Source organism: Callorhinus ursinus, unplaced genomic scaffold (genome assembly GCF_003265705.2).
Source record: "Callorhinus ursinus isolate GAN/ISIS: 27379988/994484 unplaced genomic scaffold, GSC_fseal_2.0 scaffold18, whole genome shotgun sequence".
Lineage (NCBI taxonomy): Eukaryota > Metazoa > Chordata > Mammalia > Carnivora > Otariidae > Callorhinus > Callorhinus ursinus.
The window spans coordinates 19,773,662-19,788,869 of NW_027397080.1; the positions used below are offsets into that span (position 1 = coordinate 19,773,662).

Here is a 15,208-nt window from a genome sequence, read left to right on the forward strand (position 1 = left end):
CTTTGGATATCCGTTTGTATTTTACTATAGTCCTAAGCAAGGAGAACCATGTGACTAGTAGATATCCAAACACTCTGTAAAGGAATGTAGAGTTCTTGGAACTGGTTGCTAAAACCATGCAGCCAGCAACACACCATTTTAGATGCTTGGGTTGAGGTTCCTAAAAAGAAACAGTTGCTTTATTCTGTTTTTGTTTTATGTCAGTAATTCTGAACAGCTCTTGTCCTCCCTCCTTGACCCTCCTCCCTTCTTGACCTTCCCCCCCACCACATAAAGGGTACTCAATATTTGCTGAGATTTATTGATGGGAGTGGGTCACACAGGGAAAGGATGTAGAATCAGATAAAAGGTTGAGCACATTGGTCTGTCATTGAACAAAGAAGCAATTTCTGCTCCATCTGTGCCTTCATAAAGGTTTCTTCATATACCTTTGTGTTAGACAATTCTAATCCTTTATTTATTTTTAAGATTTATTTATTTTAGAGAGAGAGAGTGCACGCTCACATGCACGCATGGGAGAGGGTAGGTAGAGAGAGGGAAAGTCCCAAGCAGACCCCTATGCTAGTGCAGAGCCTGATGGAGGGCTTGATGTCACAACCCTGAGATTATGACCTGAGCCGAAACCAAGAGTTGGGCTCTTAACCCACTGCACCACCCAGGTGCCCCACCAGTTCTGATCCTTTAAATGGTAAAAACTGTGTGCCAAAATATAAGTGTACAGCAAGGTCTTTTCTTTCTGGTGTCTTTCAGGTAGCCAAAAGAAAAGATTATTATTTCTAGTTTGTGAAATAAGACTTCACCAGTTAACTAACTTTTTAGATTTATATCAGAAGTAATTCCAGTGTATTCTCTGTATAGAATAGAGTTTACATTCATTGGTCTTTGTTCCCTGAACTTCCTTCAAGCATTATTACAGTTAATATTCTATTTCTTAATATTTAGTGGTATTAAAAGGGACTCTAAGCATTTCTATTTTTCATGATAACCTAAATCAGCTACATATTATTGTTTTGAGTCTTTTAAAAAAACTATAAATTGTTTCATGTTCCATAATTATTGTAGAGTTGGACTGTGAGCCATCTAAGTTTTTTATAGGAGCAAATGTCATTGAAACATAGTATACAAGTGAGTAGTATTTTGATCTTTTTTTTTTTTAAGATTATTTATTAATGGGGTGCCTGGGTGGTTCAGTCGGTTAAGCGTCTGCCGTCAGCTCAGGTCATGGTCCCAGGGTCCTAGGATTGAGCCCCATTTCGGGCTCCCTGCTCAGCGGGGAGCCTGCTTCTCCCTCTTCCTCTCCCTGCTGCTCCCCCTGCTTGTGCACTTGCTCATTCTCTCCCAAATAAATAAATAAAATAGTTAAAAAAAAAAGATTTTTTATTTTTAAGTAATCTCTATACCAACCCTGAGATCAGGAGTTGCACTGTACTGACTGAGCCAGCCAGGTGCCTCAAGCCGTCCTTCATTTTTAATGTTCTGCTTAGATTGTGAACCTTTCAAATCTACATTTACATTTTACTAACTTTTAAACAATATAGAAATATAGTTCAACATTATTACTTGAACTGCTACGTCATAGGTATTTTTTTTCTGAATGATTTTAAATTTTCTTACCTAAAACCCTCATATAAAATAAATAAATGTAATTACTCTTTTGCTTCTTCCTTATTTAGAGGCAGCCTAAAACACATTCAAGAGGGAAATATGTATGTTTGAAAAAGTTATCTGTAGTATACCATTCAGCCTGTGATATCCTCATTAGTATTTATCAGTTACCACATTTATCTTAGTCTTGTTTCTTTAGTTATAAAATCCTCAGGAGTAAAAATTAAGTCTGTATAATATTGTTAATGTTCTTTCCAATGCCCAATATAGCCTGGTATCAAATTAGTTGTTTGTATCTATTTCATAATTATAAAAATGAACTTTTTTAGCCCGTTAGATTGGTTTTATTGAGCTCATTAATGGAGACTTGTTTTATATAGGTAAGAAAGGAGTTTGTTAGTACTCTAAACGTTTCGCTGAAAGCATTTAAACAATTTAATAGGATAAACTATTTTGAGTATCCAATTAGAAACAAAGTTGGTATCCTAATTATAAAATATGCATATTCTCTTACATTGCATTGTGTCTTTAGGAGAAAGATGCATTTTCCTATATATTAGATATCATCGCATACAGCAAATAACTTTGCCGTGAAATCCCTATATGAGCCTAAGCCACTCCTGTCAAGCAGTTTGTTACAACAAAATCTTAGTGTAAAGGTTTGGATTCTTCCCATAAAGTTAAATTCCATGAGATTTGGCCTATATTTGTTAAAAATTAAAGTATTGTTTTGTTTTTTAAAGATTTATTTATTTTAGAGCGAGAGCATGTGGGGGAGGGGCAGAGGGAGAGAATCTTCAAGCCGACTCCACGACCCATGAGATCATGACCTGAGCCCAAACCAAGAGTGGGACACTTGACCAACTGAGCCACCTAGGTGCCCCTAAGATTAGTTTTTAAAAAATCAGAAAAATAGGTTTTTAATATATTGGGTTGCTGATTTAATAAATAAATTGGTTTTAGTTGGTGTCATTTTTGATGCTGTGAGGTTTAAGTTTTTGTTCTTTTATATTTCACTACAGTCATTAAAAATTTTAGGTCTTGATTGAGGATGTAGAAATTAGGGTCCGTGCCTGAGTCTGACAATATTAAAGTTATGAGAAGATCGAGGTTTCATCTTGGCAAAATCTCCTGTAAATTAATCCTATAAAGGAGCACTCCTTTGCATTGTTTCTAAGCATTGTCCTGAGATAAGAAATATATAAGAAAGCTTAAAAAAAAAAAGCTAGGTATTAATTTTGAAGTGTATTTTTTAGTGTGTCTGGGCCCTCACTTTTAGTCTGGTTATAGTGTCTTTGTATTCTTCCGCTAGCATTGTAAAACTGTTTGGGGAAGCAGCCTCTGTTTTTATCTGTTTCCATTATAATAAGCACTTATCTTTTTAAAGAGCATAGCATTGGTGTTTTGTAGAGGAATTCAAAGGAAATGGTAGAGTGAAATTTAATTCTTTGGTATTTTAACTAATGGAAGTGTTGGAGAACCGGTGTATTTAACAGAGATGTAAAAGTGTATGACTTAGTAGTACCTGAATGGAATTATGTATGAGGAAAAGGTGCTGTGTTTGCAAAGTAGCAAATAGGAGCTGGATAATGGAAGAGCCCTAGTAGATACTCAAAAAACTACATTGCACTGCCTGTTAACTCTCTTCCTTCCAGAGCCTCAGAGGACTTTCTCTATTACTGTTGAAGTATTTGATGGTTAGATAGTAGACAGCCAAAACTTTTTTCAAGCCTTGATGCTTAGTGAGTAAAGAAAGAACTGGTTGTTATGGTATTCATTAGATTCTGTTTGTTCTAATAGGGGCGGGGGTGGGGAGGCTTACCTGCATATATGCCTGCGTGCTTACTCTAAACAGTTCATATGGAGCAAGAATGGCTCAGCGACCAACAAGTTACTAAAAGGAAAACATTTTTATTTCATTTTAGTTAATTAAAAATTGAGCTTAGAAACTTTTAAAGGAATTGTGCTTAGTTTTGAATCCTGTTTATTTTTAGCCTTTTTAAGTTACTTTTGTGTCCTGTGTTAAACTGATCTTGAAATGAAGCCATCTCCTGCTTCTCAGTAAATCAGTATTTTTAGCCTGTTTCTTCTTGGATCCCAGTGATTATCATATTGGCGACTTTGTTGACCACAGATTTGTTGATGTTTCTTCTAAAGTAAAACAGTATTCTTATGGAAAATCTGTAGTTGGACTTCTAACATTCAGATGCTACTTTGGAGTATACAAGGAACTTGGCTCTTACGAATCCTGTATGTGAAGTGATTAATCAATCATTAAATTACTTTTTCTGAAAATACAGGTTTTTCACGTTAGGTTTGCTTAATGAGGCAAACCTGTCTGTTCTAAAAATATGGGCACAAGTGTTACATAAGTAGTGTAATAACCTGGCACTTAGCTTCCTCACTTAGCTGTGTGTCAGATGTATTTTCACAGTGCCACTTTATGTGCTCTTTGCTTAATGTGTTTTTGTAATGGGTATGAAAGAAATAGGGATAGTGAATAATGTAATTATGAAGTACCATTGCATTATGTTAATGGAGGTAGTATGAAGCAGAATTTGCTTCCCAGAACAGTTTTTAAATGTTCAAATACAAATACCCTTAAATACAAAAACACTGTCCGACTGGGCCAGAGAGCTTAGCCACACCAAAAAATACATTTCAAAATGAATACCAATTATCCTTGTATATTGTCTCAGGACATCTTTTATTCATAGTTTTTTTTAGCGCTGTGCCCTGTTATGAATGTACATTTATAGGATTGATAAGCTGAGGCTGGTGAGAAGTGGTCAGATTCTGGATATTTTGAAGGCAGATCTAACAGGATTTATTGATGAGTTGGATATGGGGGTATGAGAGGAAGGAGCCAAGGATGACTTCGAGGCTTATGACCAGAGCAGCTAGAAGGATGGAGTTGCCATTTATTGAAATGAAGAATGCTGTAGAGAAGAGCAGATTAGCAGGATTGAAAGATCGTAATTCAGTTCTGGACATGTTAAGAGTTAGATGTCTCTTAGACCTCTAAGTGGAGCTGTTGAATGAGCAGTTACTTCTATAAGCCTGGAGTTCAGGGAAGAGTTTTGGCTGGAGATTATAAATGTGGGAGGCATAAGCATCTACTTGGTATTTAAAAACCATGAGTTTTGGATGTGATCACCAAGGAAGTGTGTGTAGATAGACTAAAGGTCTAAAATCTGATCCCTGCAGCCCTCTACATTTACAGATTGGGGAGATGAGAAGGAACTAGCAAAGGGAACTGAGCAGAAAGAACCAGTGAGGTAAGAGAAAAATCAGGGATGTGGTATCCTAGAAGTCCAGTGAATACAGAGTTTTCACAGAAGGAAGGTGGTCGGTTACAACAAACTTTCCAATACGACAAGGACCGTGAATTGACATTTGATTCTGGCAACATGGATGTCATCAGTGACTTTGACAAGAATGGTGGTGAAAGCCATATTTGGAGAGGATTCAAGAGAGTGGGAGGCAAGGGATTTGAGATAGCAAGTACATACAGCTCTTTTGAGCAATTTTGCTAAAAAGAGTAGAGAAATGGGGTAATAACTGGAAGGTGTGTCATAGTCAAGATATATTTTTGTTTTCATTTAAATTTTAAGTCCAGGGGTGCCTGGGTGGCTCAGTCATTAAGCTCTGTCTTCGGCTTAGGTCATGATCCCAGGGTCCTGGGATCCAGCCTTGCATCTGGGTTTCTGCTCAGCGGGAAGCCTGCTGCTTCTCCCTCTCCCACTCCCTCTGCTTGTGTTCCCTCTCTCTCTGTGTCTTTCTGTCAAATAAATAAATAAATAAGATCTTAAATAAATTTTAAGTCCAGTGCCCAACTGACAGAGCCATCCAGGGATCCCTTAAAAACATTTTTTTAAGTGAGAAATTATAATCACTTGTGTGCTGATGATCAAATTGTTGCTGGACCATGTGTCCTTGAGTGGAAGATAAGGGATGGGATCTCATGTGTACGTTAACAGCATGAGGTAGGTGATCTTTTGAACATTCATCAAAGATGAGCAGCTGTTATGTTTTAGGCAGTGTGTTCAAGTTGGGAATAAAATGAGGAACAAGATTTGGGCTCTTTGCTCACATGGACATTGAACCCTTTGGATGATGTTATTCCCAGATGAAGATACTGAAACTCACTAATTCAGTTGCTCAAAGTAACTAAAATGTAGATCTGAACCCAATATAACTTAAAATTTAACTATTTTTCACATTCTCCCTACCTTCAAGCTATCAACCCATTACTCCATGATGCCATCTTCCCTTGCCTAGTTTGTCTTGTGAACCTGACTGGGCAGCCTGTTTCTCCATACAGTCCATCTTCTACCTAGTTGCCAGCCCTTTAGAACATGTCATACCTAGTCACTTGTCTGCTCAGAACCCTCTGATATTTTCCCAACACATTTGGAATAAAATGCGAACTCCCAACATGGCTTAACTTAATCTGGCCCCTGTTCTCTCTCCCAACACTGTCTCCTATGTGGGTCTTTCTTCCAGTCACTGTCCTGTTTGCTGTTCATCAGATACCTCAAGTGTACTCCCCTCTTTTCGTAGTTCTTTACCTTGGAATGCTCTAGATTTTTACTTAATTTTCTACCTTAGGTCTCAGTTCAAATTTACCTCTTTAGGGAGACCCCTCTAATTAAAATACAACCTCTTCCTCATCATTTATTCCCTTTCCTTTTATTTTTCTTAGCCTTTAATACCTCTTGAAATTGTATTTAATTTTTTTTTAACTTTTGTCTCTATCAATAGTATATAAGCCTCATGAATCCTTAGACCTTAGTTTGTGGTATTCACTGTTATCTCTAGAACTTAGAAAAATACATGGCATATGAGTTCAAGGTATATGGAATTCCATGTCTCATGAAAAGTTTGGACAAGTTCTATGAGTAGGTTGGAAGTCAGTTGCTATGTGGGCTAGGTATTATTTATTGGAACAACTTCACGCTGGTACTTAGAAGATTAATTGGGTATGGATAGGAATGGGAGGGATTCAGAATAGCTGAGATTTAAGTTTATGAAAGTATTATTTCCTTGGTAATCTTGGGGGGTGGAGGGAGCAGCAAAATGAGGAAAATCAAAGGAAGTGGTTGACAAGGGTGGGTTTTACTTATTTTGATTTTTGGAAAAAAACATTTGTTACAAATCTATTATATCTATGGTAGAATATTTAGGAAATATAATTAAAGAAAAAGAATAAAAGTATAACAGTTTTTTCATGCATTGATAAATCACTCTTAGTACTATTCACATACACAGTCATTCATATCTATATATACATCTATAATGAAAAAACAAATAAATGACATTGCTATTTATTGATGATTTGAAGTAAAATTAGGACAGCCAAGAGGAAATGCTTCCAAATGAAGTTGGAATTATAAAATTAGGTTTTAGGATGGAGATGTGAGAGATGACTAAATAGATATAGACTTGGGGAATGGATATGATCTTTGGAAATGAAGGAAATACAGGGAAGATGAGATAGAGCCATAACTTTGGGAAACATGCAGACTGTTATTAGGTGAGTAGGAGAATCACCATGGAAAGGATAGGGATATAATTAAAGGTAAAAAGACCAGGCTAGTGGAGGATTGTAAAAATTGAAGGGAAGAGAATTTTTAGGAGGCAGCATCACCAATGTTATTGCTTACCGAGAAGGCAAGATGGGACTGAGGGAAAAAAGACGAATTTAGTCATTTGAAGTCCATTAGTGACATTTGGGTATGCAGCTTAGTGTTAGAGGAAGAAGCCAGTGTTGTAGTTAAAGAGAGAGCATAGATGGCCAGGGGTTCTCCAGAATGAGTTTTTGTTAGAAATATGGTTCTGTAGGAATATTGCACAGATGATGCCTTAGATGTCTTATACTTTGTAGCTGTATGGTACTAAGGATATGGTAGATGGGTTGAATAACTGCATGAGTGAAATAAAAGACATGGCCATGTGTTCAAAGCATTTGAAAGTGAAAGGAAAGATAAATGGGTAAATATTTCTTGTTTGCGTTTTGTTTTGTTATGGGAGATGTGGCGTGTTTGGAAGGATGTACTTAGCAAAATAGAGTTGAAGAAATAAAAGCTTGCAGTTATTTCCAGGAGAAGGTGGTGTGAAGAAATGGGCTTTGTTATTACGGTTAAGGAGTTAACCCTGGAAAGGAAATAAATCTCTTTTTCTGCGGTATAAAGAAATAGAAATAGATTCTGAGAATGTTTTTAAGGCTGAGAGGAAAGAATATGAGGAAACCACTGACTTTCATACATGATCTCCTTGGAATGACTTAGTGAATGAGGATTGGAGACTAGAGACAGAAGGATTGAATAGCTGTTATGTGAAAATTATGCTAGGGATTCAAAAGGAGTTTTACCAGACAGCAGTGAAGGTAAATCTAATTATTTTGAAAAGGATTGTCTTAGCACAGTTATAGAGCTTAATTTAACGTCAGAAGCAATATCCAGTAATAATTTGGGCATCTTTTGGATTGGTGTTTCACTAATCAGGTCATTTTTCAGAATATGAAATGATGTAGATGAGTTTCACTAGAAAAATTATCTCTAGGGACGCCTGGGTGGCTCAGTCGTTAAGCATCTGCCTTCAGCTCAGGTCATGATCCCAAGGTCCTGGGATCGAGCCCTGCATTGGGCTCCTTGCTTGGCGGGGAGCCTGCTTCTCCCTCTGCCTGCTGCTCCTCCTGCTTTAGCACGCTCTCTCTCTCTCTCTCTCTGACAAATAAAATTAAAAAAAAAAAAATTCATCTCAAATGCAGACACTGACTTAATCTTTAAGGCTGCATGTGGGGGCGCCTGGGTGGCTCCGTCAGTTAAGTGTCTGATTCTTGGTTTTGGCTCAGGTCATGATCTGAGGGTCGTGAGATCGAGCCCTGTGTCTGGCTCGCTACTCAGTGGGGAGTCTGCTTGAGATTCTCTCCCTCTCAAATAAATAAATCTTTAAATAAAAGACTGCATGTGGATTGCAAATGTTTTAACGTAAAAGATTGTCTTTAATGTTGCCGAGGTGGTGGAAGCTTGAAGAAATTATGGTCTGATATTAACTACTGAGAAGGTTTTTGATTGTTTAATTTTAATTTATTGTATATTATAATTTAATCCTTATTACATAATTTTTTTTAGTAATTACTTTTTTTAAGATTTATATATTTGAGGAAGAGAGTGAGAACCATGCGGGGCAGAGGGCGAGAGAAACTTAAGCATGCTCCATGCTGAGCGTGGAGCCCGCCACAGGGTTCAGTCTCACGACCCTGAGATCATGACCTGAGCCAAAAGCAGGAGTCAGACACTTAACTGATTGTGCCACCCAGGCACCCCTAGAATCGAGAAAACTTGAGGAAGACCACTACAGTCTTTATTTAATTATTGTTTTTATAAAAATGCAGATATCATATTTCCCAAAGATACATACATGTATCCTTTATTCTGTTTTTGTGAAACTATAAAAATAAAAATTTAGAGTTGTTTGTACAGATTTTGCACACTTTTATTAATCATTGTCCATTTTTCAGTATAGAATATTGTTCTATGTTAATGACCCTAAGGTCATTATAATAAACATTAGGGTTAACTCCTAAAGATTCAAATTGTCCTCATTCCTCCTTATCTTTGTGCCCCTAGCCCCTTAGAAGAAAGGTTGTTAGGCTTTATGGCTCTAAAATGCTTACATTGTGGTTCTAATACAGAGATTTTATTTCAGGTCTTTGTAGGTAAAATACCAAGAGATTTATATGAGGATGAGTTGGTACCCCTTTTTGAAAAGGCTGGTCCCATTTGGGATCTACGTCTTATGATGGATCCACTGTCTGGTCAGAACAGAGGGTATGCATTTATCACCTTTTGTGGAAAGGAAGCTGCACAGGAGGCTGTTAAACTGGTATGTGATAAACAAATGCCACGGTCTGGTGGCAAATCACCTCAATTAAAAATGTTTGCAGTTAACATTGTTTCATTTTCTTTAGTTTTTTTCTTTGCATGGTTAGATGTTGGTAAAATTGATAATGTGACCTTTGCTCTATTTTTTCTGATTATACAAGTAAAAAAGAATGAAAATACCCAAGAACTATTTGGTTAGTGGCTAAAGTTTCATTTGAATATTTGCCTTCTGCAGTTCTCTGGATTTTAGGCAAAAAAGATATGAATTGTTACTGTTAAACTTTAGGACAAGATTCTTAAAAGTGTAATGAAGGCTGGGATGGATTCTGGGGAACATAACGGGGTGACAGTGACTTTTAGGACACAATTCAGGAAATGATTGAGACTCTCTTATTTTTGTCACCACCTAATCATTCAGTTTATTTTCTAAGTATATGCCTGTTCTTTTCTATATTTTGTTTTCAGGCCCTTCAGTCTTCTCTGCCTTCAGTCTTTCTCTCCTTTTTTACTATTTTATAGCCCATCTTCTGTAATCTAGTAATTTCCTTTTACCCTTTGTACTTAGTAGTACAATAGTACTGCTACTACTAGTAGTAGTAGTCGTAACAGAGTCCTGCAAATGAGAAATATTTTCATGCCTGTGTTGGTACAACCATCTCAGTAACTTAAAATAACCATGTCGTTGTTTTTGCATACTCTTTCCAGACATTTAAAAGCCTTACTTTGTCTAGTTCCAGTCCTTCTAGAATGTGTATCTCTTTCACCAGGGCTTTGGGTTTCATGAATCACTTCTAAATTAGTTCCACTTCTAGCTTGACCCAGATTTTAGTTTTTATTAAGAACTTTTCCTTCCAACTTGTTTTTACGGAGAAATTTTCAAAGCTTTATTTTCTCATTTTTGGCAATGTATGGAGATTTTTATTTTTTAATAATCACGTATCTTTTAGTAAGGTAATGGGTAAGTAATGTGAAAATCTAACAAGCTAAGGTTTATCAAGGAAACTATCACCATAGTGATTTAAATAAAGCCTTTTTTATTTCCTATCATTTCATATAATTTTGAAGGTATTGTGTTTGTGCAGTTTAAAACTTTTCATGTATACATTCAGAATACTGTGTTTTGTATAGAATGTGAAATTCTTCTGAATTTCTTTTTATTGATTATACATAGTTGTTAACTCTTTATTGTTATTTTGCTTTTGGCTTATGTGTATCTAATTTTATTTCCAAGAATCCTGAATGATCAGTCTTGGGTACTTTTTCTGAAATTCTCTGGAAAATTTTTCAGATACATAACATTGAAATATGGCATAAGGTATTTTTAAAAATAAAGTGAATAACTGAATCATTTATATCCAGAAGAGCAGTGAAAGTTAACAAAACCAAACTAAGATGAGAGACTGTAACAAGTTTTAAAATACACATTTTTATAATGGTAAGCATGAGGGAACTTGGTGAGTTTGTGAAGCAGGAAGTGTTTGACCTTATATTGTTGAATTTTTTAGGTTGAGATCAGTTGTCCTGAGTTTGGGATGGTTGTGGGGTATCTGGTTCTTTTCTTCCTTGCAGTGTGACAGCTATGAAATTCGCCCTGGTAAACACCTTGGAGTGTGCATTTCTGTGGCAAACAACAGGCTTTTTGTTGGATCAATTCCGAAGAATAAGACCAAGGAAAACATTCTGGAAGAATTCAGTAAAGTCACAGGTAAAACAAAAATGTATTTAGTAGAAGTTAGTTTTGGGAAATATGTGGTACTATTTATAAGTACCAAAGGAAGTGTATATTAATCTAAAAATTTAAATCTTCAGTGTCTAAATTGCCTCCTTTCTGCTTTACAGTGGTTTGGTCTAAGCATGTTCCCTTATATCCTTAATTTCTTGGAATGTCCCCTTACATTTGTGCCTTAATTGATCCTTAGCTTTTGCCGGAGTCTTTGCCTTGTAGCCCTCCAGTGAAGGCTCGCCAGCATTCAGTGTGCTTTCGGGCCAAGAGGATGAGCATTTTTCTCCTCCTCCTCCCTGTTGCCTTGTCTAAATCAAATTTTTCGAAATTTCCAATTCTAAATCCATGGAGTTGATTGAGAAGTACATTTTACATCACAGGTCTATATACATTTATAACTGAAACAAAATTAACAGAACTGTACTTTCACTTATTTTACATGATTTAGTGTGATCTTTCCTGTACCATTTCATTTTTTTTAAATGTGGGTAGAGAAACACTCATTCTAGCTATGGTCTAAAAAACACTGATTTAGACCATTACTTCCCCTCATAAAAGCCATGTTTTTGTCCTCCAGATAAACTGTCCTTTCTCCTTCCTTGATGCTGTCATCTATTGCTCTTCTGTATTCAGTCTTTCATTAATTGAAGATTGCTTTTGGCTCATAGTCTTTCTCTTCTGCCCTAAATTGACTTATTTGTCGTACCTTTAACATGTATGTACATGGATGACTGTCCAATCCCCTAGCCTCCTAGTTTTATGACCACCTCATCTCCAGTTCTTTACTTCAGCTCCCCCACATCCAGATGACATTCTGGATCTTGCTGCCAGGAATTCTACCCACTCCAAAATCTTGATTTCTAGCGTTCTACTTTGTAACCACTGCCACTATCCATCACAGTTGTGTTGGTCACAGGCTCCAGATGGTGCAGTTCTTTGACCTCATCACTTTATTACCTGTCAGCTCCTTTCTCGCTTCTTACCCATTTATTCATTCCTTCAGCAGGTGTTTATCCAGTGCCTATTAAAGTGGTGGCATTGTGTTATGTGCTGGGATACAGTGGTGAATAAGATCTATTTTCTGCCCTTGTAGGGCTTACATTCTGGAAAAGGAGATAAGACAAAAAAATTAAAGAAATATTTACACATTGTGGTGAGCACTGAGAAGAGGGAAATAAAGGATACTAGCTAGAGAATAGCTATTATCCCGCTTTTGATGGTTATGGAAGGCTTTTCTGATAAGATGACATTTCAAGCAAGACCTGAAGAATGAGGAGGATGTAGCATAACAAAGAGCAGAGGGATGTGCATTCCAAGAGAGCAACACATGCTAAGTCTCTGAGGCAAGAAAGAACTTGGTGTATTACAGGAACTGAGAAAAGGCCAGTATTGTTAAAACACTGTAAAATTAGATGAAGTAGGCAAGGCTTTTGTGACTTGTAAGGAGTTTAGATTTAATTTTTGTAGAATGAGACAGTATTTAGAGATCTCAAGCAGGGAGTAACATCTGTTTCATGTTTACAGAATATTATCTCTACTGCCATATGGATAATGGTTTAGAAGGGCTTCAGAGTAGAAGCTAATCAGTCAGTTGAGGCTATCACAGTAGTTTGGATGGAAGATTGGACTAGGGTAATAGCTGTGAAGGTGGAAGGAAGTAGATGGGCTCTGAATTGGGTAGGGGAATAAAGGAAAGAAAGTAAAGGAAGAAATCAAGAATGAGTCTTCAGTTTCTGGCTTGAGAACCAGGAGATGGTACTATTTATTAGATAGGGAAGTAGATAAGACAGATTTGGGGAGCGGTAACTGCAATTTTGGACATGCTAAATTTGAAATGTCTTTAAGTCTGGACTAGAAATAAAATGTAAGCATTCTTAAGGATATAGATAGCTTTTAAAAATACAACCTAGCTGATACTACCTAGAAAGGACATATGTGGGAAGATGAGAACACAGGACCAAAAACAGGGGGACACCAATATTTAGCAGTCATTTTCTTTTTTTTAAAGATTTTATTTATTTATTTATTTGAGAGCGAGAGCATGAGAGATTCAGCATGAGAGATTCAGCATGAGCTGGGGGTGGGGGCAGAGGGAGAGGCAGAGGAAGGGGGAGAGAGAGAAGCAGACTCTGCTGACGTGGAGCTTGATCCCAGGACCTCGGGACCATGGCCTGAGCTGAAGGCAGACGCTTAACCAACTGAGCCACCCAGATGCCCCAGCAATCATTTTCATTCTTGGTAAAAACAGTAACTTTTAAGTTAGATCCAAGGATGATTTTTGGTCATGATTATTTGGTTGAATGTAAGTTCTTTTCAATTTATATTAATGATTTGATTTTTAAATTCCTTGGTAGTGTTTTTATAAATTACAAGGTCATGTTGTATCAAACACTCTAAAACATGGTAGAATGCTATACATCAGAATACAGTAACTGGACCTGTTGTTTATGGCTGTACCCTCAGGACCCCGAAAAAATTAAAAAGAAACATAAAATATTGTTTCACAATCCATATCTAACAATGCTGATTTAATTGTCTACTAGGTAATTAGGGAATCATTTTGAGGCTTCTTCAATATTTTTTGCTCTTTGGCAAATGGATTTAGGTCTGCCTAATCGCTAGATGTGTGGTGGATGCTTTTGGCTTATATATCTGGCTGTTGGTTTAACAGAGGGTTTGGTGGACGTTATTCTCTATCATCAACCCGATGACAAAAAGAAGAATCGGGGGTTCTGCTTCCTTGAATATGAGGATCACAAGTCAGCAGCACAAGCCAGACGCCGGCTGATGAGTGGAAAAGTAAAAGTATGGGGAAATGTAGTTACAGTTGAATGGGCTGACCCTGTGGAAGAACCAGATCCAGAAGTCATGGCTAAGGTAAATGCAGTTGCTTGGGATGGGGGTGAGATTATTATTTAAATTTCATACTCAGAGTAAAGCTCAACTTTTAAAAGTTTTATGATAAATACAGATTATAGCTCTTGATCTTAATTCTAGGATCTGCTTTAATACCAAACTTAGTAGTCTGTCTTGGTATCTAGAAATTTCTATTAATCATCCCTTTTCCTGGAGATTAAATATGCAAAAGGAACTGAAATGAAATTCCTTAAGTATTTCCACATACACTGAGAATTTGTTTAGTGCTAGGCAGTAGGAGGGATATAGAGGTTTAAAAAAAAGACAGGGTCTTGTTGAATAAAGACAGAAGTAATGTTTTTTGGAGATTATGAATTGTAATCTTCATTGACCATACTATGACTTTTATTACATAGCCATTGATAATTTATTTAGATTTATAACTGATTTTTCTTTTTTGTTTCTTTTTTAAATTCATTATTAAGTTCCCTTAGACTATCGTCTCCATGAAAAAAGGCAAAGGGTTATCATGTTTGCTGTTATGTGATATTGGCAAAATATGCGTGGCAGGTCCTGTGGCAGGCCCTCACTTTCCTCCTAAGCCTTATGTTTGCAATGCCTTGATCTCTGCCTGGTAAATAATGGTGCCATGAGTCCTGATTGTTAGGCTTTCCTTTGGGTGATTCCCGGAATTGAAGGGACTGATCAGAGTTGCATCTCTGCTGTTTTTAGTGAATTTTTGAGTATTTTGGTATGTCTCTTCTCTTCTTGGTGAGGCAGCAACTCTGTGATGACCATAAATTGGTTGTTGGATTCTCCTAGACTGAGAAGTCTTTCTCTGAAGCTTTTTATTCCAGGTTCTGAGCAGGTAGTCTTCACTCTAATTAGTTTGGAGGAGAGCCCCAGTTTATACCAGTGTGATCAAGTTTTGTAGGCAGAGACATCTTCGGTTTAGAGAAGATCACTGAGAATGAACCAGAGAGGTTCTCAGATGTGCTGCTTAGTGTCTTTTTCTCATATTCCTTGAATAGATTTGTGTTAAGGAAAGGGACTGGGAATTTAAATAGCTCTGATTTTTTTTATTTTTATTTTTTACTAACTTGATTTTAATTCCATTTGTTTCTTCTAATACAAT

General features: G+C 36.7%; 1 protein-coding gene across 3 annotated transcripts in view; it reads left to right on the forward strand.

Moving 5' to 3' along the window:
• HNRNPR (heterogeneous nuclear ribonucleoprotein R) overlaps positions 1 to 15,208 on the forward strand; it is a 31,717-nt gene that overhangs the window by 9,389 nt on the left and 7,120 nt on the right. For all 3 annotated transcript variants that reach the window (XM_025856208.2, XM_025856205.2, XM_073903194.1), the window contains 3 exons: positions 9,319 to 9,495; positions 11,064 to 11,199; positions 13,889 to 14,094. In XM_025856208.2, the coding sequence (XP_025711993.1) occupies positions 9,319 to 9,495; positions 11,064 to 11,199; positions 13,889 to 14,094 (519 nt within the window). The remainder of the gene's footprint in view (positions 1 to 9,318; positions 9,496 to 11,063; positions 11,200 to 13,888; positions 14,095 to 15,208) is intronic.